Source organism: Delphinus delphis, chromosome 11 (assembly GCF_949987515.2).
Source record: "Delphinus delphis chromosome 11, mDelDel1.2, whole genome shotgun sequence".
NCBI lineage: Eukaryota > Metazoa > Chordata > Mammalia > Artiodactyla > Delphinidae > Delphinus > Delphinus delphis.
This window is the reverse complement of record NC_082693.1, coordinates 63,514,127-63,529,199: the sequence shown is the minus strand read 5'-3', so window position 1 is coordinate 63,529,199 and position 15,073 is coordinate 63,514,127. Positions and strand designations below refer to the sequence as shown.

The 15,073-nt window shown below is 44.1% G+C and overlaps 1 protein-coding gene across 1 annotated transcript; it reads right to left on the bottom strand.

The window, feature by feature from the left end:
* Positions 1-10,868: 10,868 nt before the first annotated feature.
* On the bottom strand, positions 10,869-14,166 carry LOC138414221 (uncharacterized). The gene is given in 3 exon segments (XM_069541239.1): positions 10,869-12,464; positions 12,466-12,565; positions 12,567-14,166. Coding segments are annotated over 3 exon segments (2,451 nt in total). The 5' UTR covers positions 13,322-14,166.
* Positions 14,167-15,073: the final 907 nt, after the last annotated feature.

The following is a 15,073-nucleotide window of genomic DNA, read 5'->3' as shown; positions in this document are numbered from 1 at the left end:
AGTTCTTAGTTACTATGCTGTGTATCGTCTAAACCCTACTGAGTTTTCCTCTTTGGCTCTAATGAACATTTTTCTCCAAAAGTTGTTGACCACTGTCCCTCCCACAGAGTTGTTAACAAATCTTACAAGTTCAAGGCCAGGAATGACAAACCATTTTTCAAGCAGAGCTGAAAAAAATATTAGAGTCAAGTGACCATGAGTTCGCAATATTTTTCTTTTTGTTAACCTTCAAAACATCATGACACGCTTGCAGGCTATTGGGTTACTAGAGGACTAAGATCTTAGCTTTTGGAAGCTGGGAGGTAAGCTTTAGTATTGAAGGGATCTGTTCAGATTTCAGGTCTGGAAAAATCTAGAGAATTCAGAGAGACCTCACCAAGAGAATTTTAAAAAAAATAGGCCGGGGGCTTCCCTGGTGGCGCCGTGTTTGAGAGTCCGCCTGCCGATGCAGGGGACACGGGTTCGTGCCCCGGTCCGGGAGGATCCCACATGCCGCGGAGCGGCTGGGCCCATGAACCATGGCCGCTGAGCCTGCGCGTCCGGAGCCTGTGCTCCGTTGCAACGGGAGAGGCCACAGCAGTGAGAGGCCCGCGTACCGCAAAAAAAAAAAAAAAAAAAAAAAAAAAAAGGCTGAAGGTAAAGATAGAGTGGGAAGAGTATGGCTTTGAGTAACAGAGGACATGATGGCTTGTGAAGGACAGTTTTCTTTGGGAGGCGAGCATGATGAGTGGAAGAAGGGGCCATGGTTGAGGCAGGTCTCTTTTGATTCTTTTTCAACATCTCTGTGAGGTAGGTTTTTAGACTCCCACAGTATATACTGTTTCCATTTGCAAAACGAATCGAATTCGAAGTGAGGTGAGTGATTCGGCTTAGAAGCATGCGCTTAATAGATGTGCTGTGGTCCCAGGAAGAGCACAAGCTTTCCAGCTGGATCTGCTTTGGAGTCCTGACTAGGCTGCTTGGTGGATTTGTGTGATCTTCTTTAAGTTACTTCATTTTCTCATCTGTACAATTGACCTAGGGAAGCCGGGGCTGTTACTGAAAGACTAAGTGAGTGACTGTATGGGAAGCACCCACACACATTAGCTTTTCACTAAATGGAAACTATTATGATGACAAAGTTACAGAAGAAGGTTGTAAAATCTTTATTTTCTGAAGATATTGAAAAACCAGACAGATGTTCATGAAATTGTAATATTAAGTGTGGTCCTGGAAGAGAGGATTTGAAAACCTTCCGTACACTCCCAACAAATACATCTTTTTTTGTTTTTTTTCCTCAATGCAAAATAATGTGGTGTTGATATGATGATTCAAAATATTTACTAGTGTATAAAGTAAAACTGTACTGCCTCTAATTCTATGCCCCGAGGTGATCACCATGAACAGTTTGACCTATACCCTTTCATATCTTTCCCTGGTTACATGAAAAAAATAAAAATAAACATACAGATATACATATACACTTTTTTTTAATAAAATGGAATTATATTCTGCACATATTTCTGCAAATTTTTTTTTTAGATAACAATGTATTATGGACATCTTTCTATGACAATTCATGGAGTTCTATCTAGTTTTTATTTTATTTTTGTTTAAATAGCTGTATAATATTCCCTAGTGTGGTTACGTCGTTATTTGTTCAATCAATCTCCTGCTGTTTGACTTTTGGATTGTTTGGTTTTTTTGTCATAACAAAGGATGCTGCAACGCACAACCTTGTATGTCTTATTTCTGTAGGATATATTGCTAGAAATATGCATGGCTGCGTCAATTCATATTTGATATTGTAATAGGTTCGTTTTCAGAAGACTTGACTAGTTTCAGGTTAGAATTTATTTTAACTGAGTTTAAACCAGTATATATGGCTTACATTACTGAAAAACAGCTTAAAAGAAATGGCCTATTGACCAATGAGTTCAATGGGACATCAAGTGAATAAAGTTGGAAGTAGATGTTTATTTCTCTTGGACTCTGGCAGTTATAGGATTGTCTTCTTCCCAGAACTTGTTTCAGTAACTCTGATCCCCTGGGAACAAAATCGCATCTTTGGGAGCTTTGGGATTTGCTGAAGAGGAATGTCCTTAGATGTTCTATGGTGATACTGGTGGCTCAAGTTAGATCATTAGTACCTTTTTGTCAACAGTGTCAAAGAGATGGGGGAGATGCAGTTTGAACTTTGTTCATATCCCAGAGGAGACTGTCAAGATAACCATGGCAATTTTCTCTTGTACTTTTAAGAGTGAAATCAGTTTGGAGAAAGTTGGTATCTTACTTTTGGTATCTTACTTTAGTGGGAGAAATGCAGCATGCTTAGTTATCCAACTCATACACCTGCCACCTATTTTAGCAAAATGGAATCTGAGAGCATGTGTCATTTGCATTGTTTGGAGCGAGAGGAAAACTGGTTGTACTGTAGCTGGGGGATTTTTCTCTTTCTTTGCCCTCCAAACTCCCTTATCTCCTTCTATTTCAAACACTTCCACTGCCAAAAGCCTAATCCACATCTGCACAAAGAGAAACTACTACACGGATAGCACGGGGAAAAGCACTGAGGCCCTTGGCATTCTCGCCTGGTTAAAAGCACTTCTATTAACGTTTGTTGATTTGTCTCCGAGAAAGAGTCTTATTTTCTCTCTGGTGGCTCTAGAAGAGGAAATTAATTTCTAGTTTTGAATTCATTTTCTTCTTTATGTGAATGTTAAAGCTTTTATCAAAAATAATGCATGCACATGGTTTAAAAATAAAATAGTGCAAAAAGACTTATAATGAAAAATAGTTTACCCACTCCTTGCCACCTCAGTTCTGGTCACATTTTTAACGTCTGTTTCTTCTGATGACTACCTCCATCCCTCTAAATAGAATTCTTACACTGCTACTTTTCTTTTGTTAAGAAATCAATTATATACATACATATATATACATATATACCATAGATATATACATATATATAATCTTCTGCTATTATACTTGAGAATTTACTCTTTTTCCCTTCCTCCACATTTAAATCATCATTTACATCTCCTCCTTCCTTCTTTTTTCCTTCCTCCACATTTAAATCATCATTTTTAGTTCTGCAGTGAGTTATCGTATTTAGGTTGTTTTTCACTTGTAGAAAGAGAAAATCAATTCCAAATATTTAAGCAGTAAGGAAAATGTATTTTCCCACAGTAAGATGTTCCAAGATAGGTTAACTATAAGATTAATCAATTCAGATAATGTCTAAAACAATATGAGAGGCCGTTTCTTCCTTTATATCTTTCCCAGAAGCTCAGTGCCGATTTTTGCCTCCTGTCTCTTTGGCTAGAACCAGCCACATACTCGGCACTAATGACTGACAAGGGGTGTGCAGTTATCACGATTTAGATCAATCATGATTTACCCTTGATTGTTCCTGAGCACATGATTCCAAAGAATAACGTGGGCACATGAATAGAACTTGGGCTCTGCTAACAAGCAAAATGCAGGGGGAAAGGGAGAGAAGGGGAGGTGGCAATAGGTCAGGCACCAGTAACGTCCACTCTAATTACCTTGGTAACGTTAACGCATTTATACCTTTATTTGCTCCTCCATAGATTCCAAATCCTTCCCCTCAGCAATCTTCTCTCCCTTTCATTTATTTATTTATTTATGGCTGTGTTGGGTCTTCGTTGCTGCGCGCGGGCTTTTTCTAGTTGCGGAGAGCGGGGGCTACTCTTCGTTGCGGTGCGCGGGCTTCGCATTGCGGTGGCTTCTCTTGTTGCGGAGCACGGGCTCTAGGCGCGTGGGCTTCTGTAGTTGTGGCGCGCGGGCTCAGTGGTCGTGGCTCGCGGGCTCTAGAGCGCAGGCTCAGTAGTTGTGGCGCATGGGCTTAGTTGCTCCGCGGCATGTGGGATCTTCCCGGACCAGGGCTCGAATCCATGTCCCCTGTATTGGCAGGTGGATTCTTAACCACTGCACCACCAGGGAAGCCCCTTCCCTCCCTTTCACTTGCCAGCATTTGACATTGTACATTTACATCATTTTCTACCATTCACATTCTGCTCTGTACATTTTTTAAGTTTTTCAAGTTTTATGCATAGATTAACTTGCTAAAAATCAATAATCGGTGTTTGCATTATTATGGTATATAATTCTCTTTCAAAATCAAAATTCTATCTTCTACAGCTGCTGCTGTGCCTGGTGCATAACAGACACTTGTATTTGGTGAATGTGCCAAGTTATTTACAAATGGATTCTACCTGTAATGTCAAGTCCAATAGGGAGGAGAGAGGGAGGGGGAAGGGTGAGGAAAGGGATGTAGGAACACGCCTACATTTGGGAACCCAACCTTCTCTTGTTGGGTTCTGATAATGAAGGTAGTTAAAGCTACTATAGAAACAAAACCTTTGGCCTGGGGGAAATCTCAGCTTGCATATGTAAATTGCAATACTCCATGATTCCTTTTTTCTCTGAGAATTGGAAGAATCTTTCTTCCAAAGACAGTGATAGGGCATGTGTTACTGCCAGCTGGGGGGACTTTGTCCAGTTCTGGACTGGTGCCTCTGTGTGCAAAATAATTTCCTTTGCTCAGGGCTGGAGAACGTACAGCTCTCACACAGGAGAACATACAGGCTTTCAATTAGTATTTACCTCAACAGGCTACCTCCCTGTGATAAATGACCCACGGGGAAAGACAAATGAAGCCCGGCACTGGGCAAGCTGTTCTCTGAGAATAACTCTGCTCTCCGGGTATTGTCAATGAGAATTCCTGGTGAGGGGCAATGGATTGTGTCCCAGGGAGTAAAAACACACAGGAGTGAGTATTGCTGTGAGGACTGTGGGTGAAGTGGCTCTAAGGAGGAGTCAATAACTGATGGATGGAGACTTAGAAATGTGAGATTTTATATAGGAAATCTTTGTAGCTCTGATTAGAATCAGAATATGGATTCTGCTCAGAAGGCACCTCTGAAATACTTGCCACTCCATTTCACTATTCATGCAATTCACGTGATTTAGCATATCGGTGGGCAGAAACCCTGATTACAATGACGTTAATTAGAATGTCTGTACTCACACCTAGTGGAACATTTCCCTGGCTTTGCATCTCAAGTAGTGAACTGAAGAGGGAATTTTAACGATGCCCTATTAAGGCAGCTAAACAGTGCAACAAATAGTTCTCACTTCCTCAGCTGGCATCGTTAAGAAAATAATTTGTTCTAGTAGAATTCTAGTTCCTTAACAATTGAGGGTTATTGTTGGTTCTCAAAGGACCAATGATTCAGATACCTTTTTGGATGGGTGTAGGGGAAAAGGTAGAAAAGGTTTCTTTGTTTGCACGGAGGAGAGGAATAATTTTATTCCTCTCATTGACATTTTTTTTCTTATGATAATTATTTTGGAATACTTTTCTCCCACCACGGGCCAACTTAGGGTAACTGTGGAAATTGAGTTACAGAGAAGTGGTAAGCCAAAATTCCTGCATCATTAAATTTAGTATCGGATAATAATATGGGTTCTGCTGGCGAGTAGCCATATTTAAGCAGCCTGCTCCTATTTCAAACCAAAAAAATTTGGCCCTGTTTGGACTGACCCTTGAGATTCAGGGCAGTTAAATCTGGGTCTCGGAACCTCTCTGAAATGGACACACCTCCTCCCTTGCCCTGCCTTTCGCTTCTACCCTAGGATGAGCCCATATTAACCCCTGGATTACTAACTCCAACCTGGGCCAGTCTTCTTGCCTTTCCTGAACTCCAGACCTGAGTCTGTGGGTGGGCTGCTCGCTGGAATCTGATTGGACTTAGTGGTGGAGCAGCAGGGCTGGGGTGAACGCTATGATTCACCCCATGGCAGGTTCTTTTCAATATCAGATTTTTCACTTGGAGTAGCTGTCTCCTTTCTCTTTGTACCTGTTTCTTTGTTCACCTTTTCCTCCTTTTCGTTGGTAGCCCATGCCCTCCACTGTCAGGCCTCACATCGAAGAGCTCCATCGCATGATGGTGATGGGTGTGTCTTCCTGAAACAAGTGGCCGAGGCTGGCAGGAGAGCTGGGGATTTTGCTCATCTGACATGGATGGGTTTGAAAGTAGTTTCTCTTGCTCTAATTTCTGGCTTAATCTCCTCTCCTCTTAGGACCCATCTGGGGTTTTAACGTCTTATGCCTTCTGGTTTACTTTTTCAGTCTTTCTTCCTCCACTGGCTTCTTCCTTTAGACCCACAGATGTGTTTAGATTTCCTTATAATTAGCCAAACCATATTTATTTCTGTATATATCTATGTATTTATCTGTATCTCTATCTGCATTTTCTCAGCCTGAGACTCCACCGAGCTATGGCCAGAATTCTTGAGTTGACTCAATATTTCATCACCCATGTACCCTTTGACCCTTTTAAATCTGTCTTCTCCCCACAATATTTATCTGAAGTGGCTTCCTTCAAGGTCGCTGGCCACTTTTTATATTTAAAATTTTTTATTACAGAAAATGTCAAACATATATAAAGGTAGAGATAAGGTTATTCTCTTTGAATGCCTGGTGATTTCCTTTCTGTGATACTTTCTTTTATAATCAGCACTCTCACGCCTATCCCATTCCCACTGTAGGCCAATTATATAAGTTAAGGTAACTAATGAAGTTGAACTCTATGTCTTTCACAGAATGGTACTTAAAAAAATATAACCACCATATATCACACCTAACAAAATGAACAATTCTTTGATATCATCTAATTCCCAGGTACCTATTTTTTTCTGAAACTAATTATCTTTTAATTGCCAAAGCCAAAGACCTTTTGCCCTTATTCCTTTGATTTAACAGTCACAGTAGACCATTTTAGTGTGGTAATATTAAACTCTGGGTATAATAATCTCCTTACCTCAACTCCCACTGTCATCATTTTTCCTTTTCTCAAGTGAGGATTGAGAGAATAGCCTAGATAGTCTCTTAGACTCCTTCCAATTCAGCCGTACATCTCAGAGTCTGCAGCATTTCCTCAGGGAAGCCTTCCCCAGCTGCCTCACCTCACCTCACCAGGTCCAATTCCAAAGCAAATGTTCCTTGAAAAAAAAAAAGTATATATATATATATATATACACACACACACACACACACACACACACACACACACACACACACACACATCTTCCTTGGAGAGAGATCTGTATCTATATATATCTATGTATAATGTTAGACCTGCGCGGTCTCCTAGGAGTTTCGACTCGCCCAGGAAACAACAAGAGTCGGAAGTCGATGCAAAACGCAAGAGGTTTATTGAAGGCCGGTGCACCGGGGTTCCTTGGTCCTCACGCAGGAGGTCGAAGAAGGAACCCCTTTTGGGCGCGAATATGTCAGTTTTATAGGTTCCCACTTCCCCGTATGTAAATTATAGATTTGGTTGTGTTCTCCTGCTGATTGGTCCCGGCTTAGGCTCGGACCAGAGAGGGAACTTATCCCCAGCTGTCTGATTGGTCTTTGACAGACACCTATTTTGTTTATCTCCCTCCTTCTCCCCAGCTGCCTGATTGGTCTTTGACAGACACCTTTTTTACATTTTGTTATCTCCCTCCTTCTCGGAAGGGGGCCGGACATCCTGGAAATTCACCCATTGTCTAAGAAGCCCCTATTGTCTGGAGAGTTCTTAATCATTAGCTGGAACAATGTCCCTCGAGTCCCACATTCCCCCCTTTTTCTTGTGACTATTGATTCCAATCATGGAATCTCAACCTTCTGTTCGTAAACTTTGGTACTGTTGTCTTAACATTAGAACTTGTACAGTACTGATACGTTCTCTAATAAATGCTATCAAGCGATTTAGAACACATGGTCCAAAAGTTAAAATCAACAATAAAACAATAAGAGGTCCCAACAGAGTAGAGATTAAGGTGGTAAACCAGGGGGACTTATCAAACCATGATTGAAACCATCCTTTTTCGTTCTCTCTCTCCCTTTGCCTTTTATCTAAGCGTTCCCTTAGTTTATCCATGGTTTTGGTAATGGTTCCTGAATGATCAATATAAAAGCAACATTATTCTTTTAGAGCGGCGCATAATCCCCCTTCCTTAAGAAACAGCAAATCTAGGCTGCAACACCATTTCTGAAAGTGAGGTGAGTGATTCCTTTAGTTGAGTTATGGAACTTTCTAATGCTCGAAGGTCGATGTCTACAGCCTGTCTTAAACTTGCATAATACTGGGGTTGTTGTATGAGGCCTGTGGTTCCTGTTCCTATCCCGGCAGATATTCCTAGTCAGTCAGTAAAGGCAGTAAAACCAAAATTATAAGTCTTAGGTTCGTAGAAGCTTGAGTTTGAGCGGGTTGTCGGTTCTTTGGGCCCGCCATCCTGATGATGCCGTCGCTGGTGCAGCCTTCACATGTGAAGCATGGATCCAGGCAGCGATGCCGTCCACTTTTATGGCCGTTGGGGTGGTGAGGAGGACGGTGTATGGTCCTTTCCATCGAGGTTTCAACATCTGGGTTCGATGCCGATGGACGCATACGGAGTCTCCGACTTGGAAAGGATGAGTTTCTCTCGGTGTTCCCGGTTGGTAGGCCTTGGCGAGTTGGGACCATATTTCTTTCTGGACCAATTGGAGTCCCAGTAGCCTAGCATATAAGTCAGTGTTATTTTGACAATCAGGTTTTATTTCTTTTCCTAAAGTGAGGAGGGGAGGCGGGGCACCATATAATATTTCAAAAGGAGTAAGATGGTATCGGGAAGGTGTATTTCTAACCCGGAATAGGGCCAAAGGAAGGAGCACCGTCCAATCGGTACCGCCAGTCTCCAAGGACAATTTAGTTAGGGTCTCTTTTAGAGTCCTATTCATTCTTTCTACCTGACCTAAACTTTGGGGTCTATAGGCACAATGTAATTTCCAATCAGTCCCCAAATATCTGGCCACATCCTGACTTACCTGGGCGACGAAGGCTGGACCATTATCAGACCCTATTACCTTTGATGCTCCAAATCGAGGAAAAATTTCTTCTAAAATCTTCTTGGCTACTACAGCAGCTGTTTCTTTTTTTTGTTGGGAAAGCCTCTATCCATCCTGAAAAAGTGTCTACAAAAACTAAAAGGTATTTATTACCGTTCCTTCCAGGACGCACTTCGGTAAAGTCCACTTCCCAGTAAGTTCCTGGGCGGTCCCCCCTGAGTCTCTTTCCAGTTTCAAGTTTCCCTTTGTGAGCATTTACCTGTTGACATGGGACGCATTCCTGCACAATTTGTTCAGCTAATTTTGTCATTCCAGGGGTTTCGTACCTGGCTTTTTGTAACAAGGCTACCATCTTTTTAGTCCCCAAATGTGTCCATCTGTGCATCTGTTGTAACATGGGTTCTGCTTGCTAAGGGGACAAAGTTCCTTTTGTTGTGGCCGGGATGATTTCTTCATCGCGGCCTGGTTTTTCAGGAACTTTATCTGACAGTCCTAAAATGACTTCTCCCGATGCTATTTCTCGGGCCACTTGGTCAGCCATATTATTTCCCCTAATTATTGGGGCATTTCCTTTTTGATGTCCAGGGCAGTGGATGATACTGACTTTAGTAGGAAGCATGAGTGCAGTCAACAAAGCCACGATTTCGTCTTTGTTTTTAATTTCTTTGCCACCTGAAGTTAGTAGCCCTCTCTGTTGGTAAATGGCACCGTGGATATGAGCGGTAGCAAACGCATATCTACTGTCTGTGTAGATGTTTACTTTTTTATTCTCTGCCATCTCTAATGCCCTCGTCAGGGCAATTAATTCAGCTCGTTGGGCTGAGGTCCCTTGTGGTAGTGCCGCTGCCCATATGACTTGTTTTCCGTCTACCACGGCTGCCCCAGTTCGACGCTTACCTTCCTCCAGGAAATTGCTCCCATCCGTGAACCAGGTGAAATCAGCATCAGGGAGGGGCAGGTCCATCAGATCCGGCCTACTGCCGTGTGCTGCGGCTAGTACTTCCTGACAATCATGTATGATGGTGGAGCCTTCCAAGTCAGGATCAGGTAGCAAGGTGGCTGGATTGAGTCCTGTGGCTGGAGCAAACTTGATGCGATCTGAGTTTAGCAACAGGGTTTGGTAATGGGTCATCCTGGCATTAGTTAGCCACCTATCCGGTGGTTGACGGACTACATTTTCCAGGGCATGAGGAGCTGTTATCGTTAGATTTTGTCCTAAAGTTAGTTTGTCAGCATCTTTGACTAGAACGGCCACTGCAGCGATTATCTTTAAACAGGTGGGCCATTCTGATGCCACAGGGTCCAATTTTTTTGACAAATAAGCAACTGGGCGATTCCAGGGACCCAATTTCTGAGTCAATACTCCTTTTGCAATGCCCTTATTTTCGGCCACATATAAATGAAAAGGTTTGGTTACATCTGGCAGTCCTAGGGCTGGAGCTGAAAGTAAAGCTCGTTTGATTTGGTCAAAAGCCCGTTGTTCCTTATCGCCCCAAACGAAAGGAGTGCTGTTTTTGGTTAGGCGGTACAATGGGGCTGCCAGCTCAGCAAACCCTGGAATCCATAGTCTACAGAATCCGGCCGTCCCCAAAAATTCTCTAACCTGCCTGGCGTTTTTGGGAGCCGGAATTTGGGCCACCGTATCCTTTCTGCTCTCCGTGAGCCATCTTTGCCCCCCTTTTAATAGATACCCCAGGTAACTGACCTGTTGTTGGCATATTTGTGCTTTCTTGGCTGAGGCTCTATATCCCAGGGTTCCAAGTTCCGTTAACAGTTTTTCAGTACCCTTGATACAATCTTCTTGGGTCTCAGCAGCTAATAAAATATCATCAACGTATTGGAGTAATGTTACCTGGGGATTTGATTCTCTATATAATGCCAAATCCTGATGGAGGGCTTCATCAAAGATGGTCCGGGAGTTCTTAAATCCCTGAGGTAGCCGTGTCCATGTCAGTTGACCAGACATTCCCGATGTTGGATCTTTCCATTAGAAGGCAAAGTAGGGTTGGCTCAGGGGAGAGAGTCTTAAACAGAAAAAAGCATCTTTAAGGTCCAAAACAGTATACCACGTATGTTGAGGTGGAAGAGTGCTCAGGAGGTTGTAAGGGTTTGGAACTGTGGGGTGGAGGTCTGCCACCCGTTTGTTTACCTCTCGTAGATCCTGCACCGGCCGATAATCATTTGTTCCTGGTTTCTTTACCGGCAGGAGAGGGGTGTTCCATGCTGATTGACATCTTATTAAGATGCCCAAGTCTAGTAGCCTCTGTATATGGGGACGGATACCGTCTTTGGCTTCTCTACTCATGGGGTATTGACGGACCGTTATTGGGGTGGCAGTTGCCTTGAGTTCCACTAGCACCGGGGGCCGATTTTTGGCCATCCCCATTCCGGCAGTTTCTGCCCAGGCTTGAGGGAACCGAGTTACCCAATCAGTAACATTAACTCGTGAGGATGAAGGCTGCTCGTATAATTTATATTCATCTTCTAATTTCATAGTCAATATTTGAAGTAACCTTCCCTTATTATCAGTTATGGTGGGACCTTCTGGCTGAAAGTGGATTTGAGCCCCTACTTTGGAGAGTAAATCTCTTCCCAGCAAAGGATAGGGGCATTCCGGAATAATCAAAAATGAATGGGTTACTCGTCCAATCCCAAGATCTACTGTCCTTCGTGTGGTCCATGAATATTGTTTATTCCCAGTGGCTCCTTGTACCCATGACCTTTTAGCTGAGATAGGACCTTTTGAGTGGAGAAGGACGGAGTGCTGGGCTCCGGTATCTACCAAAAATTGAACAGGTTCCCCCTCCACTTTAAGAGTTACCCGGGGCTCGGGGAGAGGGTTCGAGCCCTGACTTTCCTAGTCTTCTTCTTCCAATGTTAAGATTTTGTTTTTGGTTGGCCTTCCTCCATTCTTTTTCTTAGGGCATTCTCTCGCCCAATGTCCTTTTTCTTTACAGTAGGCACATTGGTCCTTGTCTAATGGCCGCCTTCTGTCTGCCGTTCGCCCTTCCTGCCTATTTCTATCCCCTATATTTCTTCCTCCAACCACAGTGGCCAGTATCTTACTTAAATTTCTCTCCTGTCTCTTATCCCGTCTTATTTCACGGGCTTCCTGCTCTTTCTGCTTTCTTTCTTCCTTCTCTTCCTCCGTTTCTCTTTTGTTACATACTTTATCTGCCTCTTTTACTAACTCCTGAAGCGAAAATCCCTGCAAGCCATCTAGCCTCTGTAATTTCTTCTTAATATCAGGGGCCGCTTGATCTATGAAAGCCATTGCTATAGTAGCCCTATGTCCCTCCGAAGTTGGATCATAAGGGGTAAAGCGTCTAAAGGCTTCCATTAAACGTTCCAGGAACACAGTTGGCGATTCCTGGGGCCCCTGAGTTACTTCCCTTACCTTAGCCAAATTAGTGGGCCGTCTGGCCGCTCCATGGAGACCCGCCACCAGAGCCTGGCGATACATTTTCAGGCGCTCCCTACCTTCCGGGGCATTGAAATCCCAGTTTGGCCTGACGAGTGGGAAACCAGCATCAATCTCGTTAAGCAGCTGGGTAGGTTGCCCATTGGTGCCTAATACATTTTTTTCTGGCTTCTAAAAGAACCCGTTGCCTCTCCTCAGTCGTTAGGAGAGTCTGGAGCAGCTGCTGACAATCATCCCATGTGGGCTGGTGGGAGAAAACGAGATTCTATTAAAGCGGTAAGGGCCTGTGGATTTTCGGAAAAAGTTGGGTTATGCATTTTTCAATTATAAAGATCTGCAGAGGAAAAGGGCCAATATTGGAGAGGTCTATTCCCTTGGCCATCGGGGGGGCCATATTCTCTAAGAGGTAGGGCAGTGGAGTCCGGGGAGATTGCCCTCCGGCTCCTAGTGCCCACTGAGGGACCCCTTTCTTCTTCCATCATGGATGGTTCCCTCAGTGCCGAGGGCAGTGGAGCTGGGGGTCCTCTAGGTGGTAGGGGATTCGGGGCCGGAGGATAAGGGGGTGGGGAATCCAAAAGAAGCAAATCGGACTGCGGGTCAGGATAAATCGCCTTCGGTAGATCCGGGGCGTCGGGTAGCTTCTCCGTGTTGGGGTTTTTCTTTAAGGCTAATATCTCCGACGCTGCTGATGTATGCGCGGATGTACCTGTTGAGGAAACAAAGGGCCGGACCCACGGAGGTGGGGAGAGAATTAAATCTTCCCAGACCAAGACATATGGTACTTGGTCTGGATGTCCGTGGGGATCTATATTAAATATCTTAGATTTCAGCAGCTTAATCTTGTCTAATAAAAAGGATCCTTCGGGGGGCCATCCTATCTGAAATGTTGGCCATTCAGAGGCACACAAAGTCTGCCACTTTCCTTTCTTTACCTCTACCGAAAAATTATGGGCTCTGGCCCGAACTTCGGTCCAATAGCTTAGGGTAAGGGAAAGAGGAGTCGTCATAGTTTGTCCCATTGTCGTCCGTCAGAGAAGAAGAATAGACCACAATACAGAAACAGTTAAAACTCCACGAAACACATATACGTATGGGCCACCGCGAGCTCGCTTCAAAACCGAAACTTCTTCAGATGGCAGTTACCACCAAGGGAACTGCCGAAACCGAGTGAAGGGGAGACAGAGTTTGCCTCTCCTTCCAGATGAGCCACCAGGGCGTCCCCTAGGGCTCATGGACGCCGGCTATTAGCACGTCTGCCTAGCCAGAGGTCCGATACAGATTCCATAATAAGCCGATTCTTACGGCTTTCCTCCGATAATGGCCCACAAAGAACAAGGGACAAACAGACAATCAAGCTCGAGCTTACCTGGTACCTCCAACTCCCGATGTTCTTGTGGTCCGGGGCGAGTGGAATCCCGGACGAGCCCCCAAATGTTAGACCTGCGCGGTCTCCTAGGAGTTTCGACTCGCCCAGGAAACAACAAGAGTCGGAAGTCGATGCAAAACGCAAGAGGTTTATTGAAGGCCGGTGCACCGGGGTTCCTTGGTCCTCACGCAGGAGGTCGAAGAAGGAACCCCTTTTGGGCGCGAATATGTCAGTTTTATAGGTTCCCACTTCCCCGTATGTAAATTATAGATTTGGTTGTGTTCTCCTGCTGATTGGTCCCGGCTTAGGCTCGGACCAGAGAGGGAACTTATCCCCAGCTGTCTGATTGGTCTTTGACAGACACCTATTTTGTTTATCTCCCTCCTTCTCCCCAGCTGCCTGATTGGTCTTTGACAGACACCTTTTTTACATTTTGTTATCTCCCTCCTTCTCGGAAGGGGGCCGGACATCCTGGAAATTCACCCATTGTCTAAGAAGCCCCTATTGTCTGGAGAGTTCTTAATCATTAGCTGGAACAATGTCCCTCGAGTCCCACAATATCTATATCACCATCATTTCTACAGATTCTTGAATTTGTTATTTGTTTAATTGTCTGTCACTCCTGGACAAATGGCCTCATAGTCATTCTCGTATGCCTAATGCCTAGTTAAATAGTACGGAACTCAACTATCTAATTAATTCATTTTTAAAAAATAAATTTATTTATTTTTGTATATTTATTTTTGGCTGTGTTGGGTCCTCGTTTCTGTGCCATGGCTTTCTCTAGTTGCGGCGAGCGGGGGCCACTCTTTATCGCGGTGCACGGGCCTCTCACTATTGCGGCCTCCCTTGCTGCGGAGCACAGGCTGCAAACGCGCAGGCTTAGTAGTTGTGGCTCACGGGCCCAGTTGCTCCACGGCATGTGGGCTCTTCCCAGACCAGGGCTCGAGCCCGTGTCCCTGCATTGGCAGGCAGATTCTTAACCACTGCACCACCAGGGAAGCCCTCTAATTAATTCTTAATATTAATATTACTATTACTGATATGTAACAGTTATTGATCACTTACTGTATGTTAGGTTGTATGCTAAGTGCTATACATGCTTTATTTCATTTGATCCTGATAGCTCTTTGAATAAAGCTCCATTACCATTATTATTACTTTACAGATGAAGAAGCTGAGGCTTAGTGAGGTCACTGGGATCAAGGTAGGAGAAAGGGTGCGACAGGGACGTTGTATGGCGTAGAGGTTTGAGTCCCAGGTCTGCTGCTCCTTGACTGTGAGATTATGGGCGAGGTTTGCTAAAAAAGGCAGGCGTCTGCTTCTCCACTGGCAGCATGAGCATTGTGACAAATCTTTGCCTTACAGAATGGTGAGGACTAATGGGATGATGCATTTGAAGCCA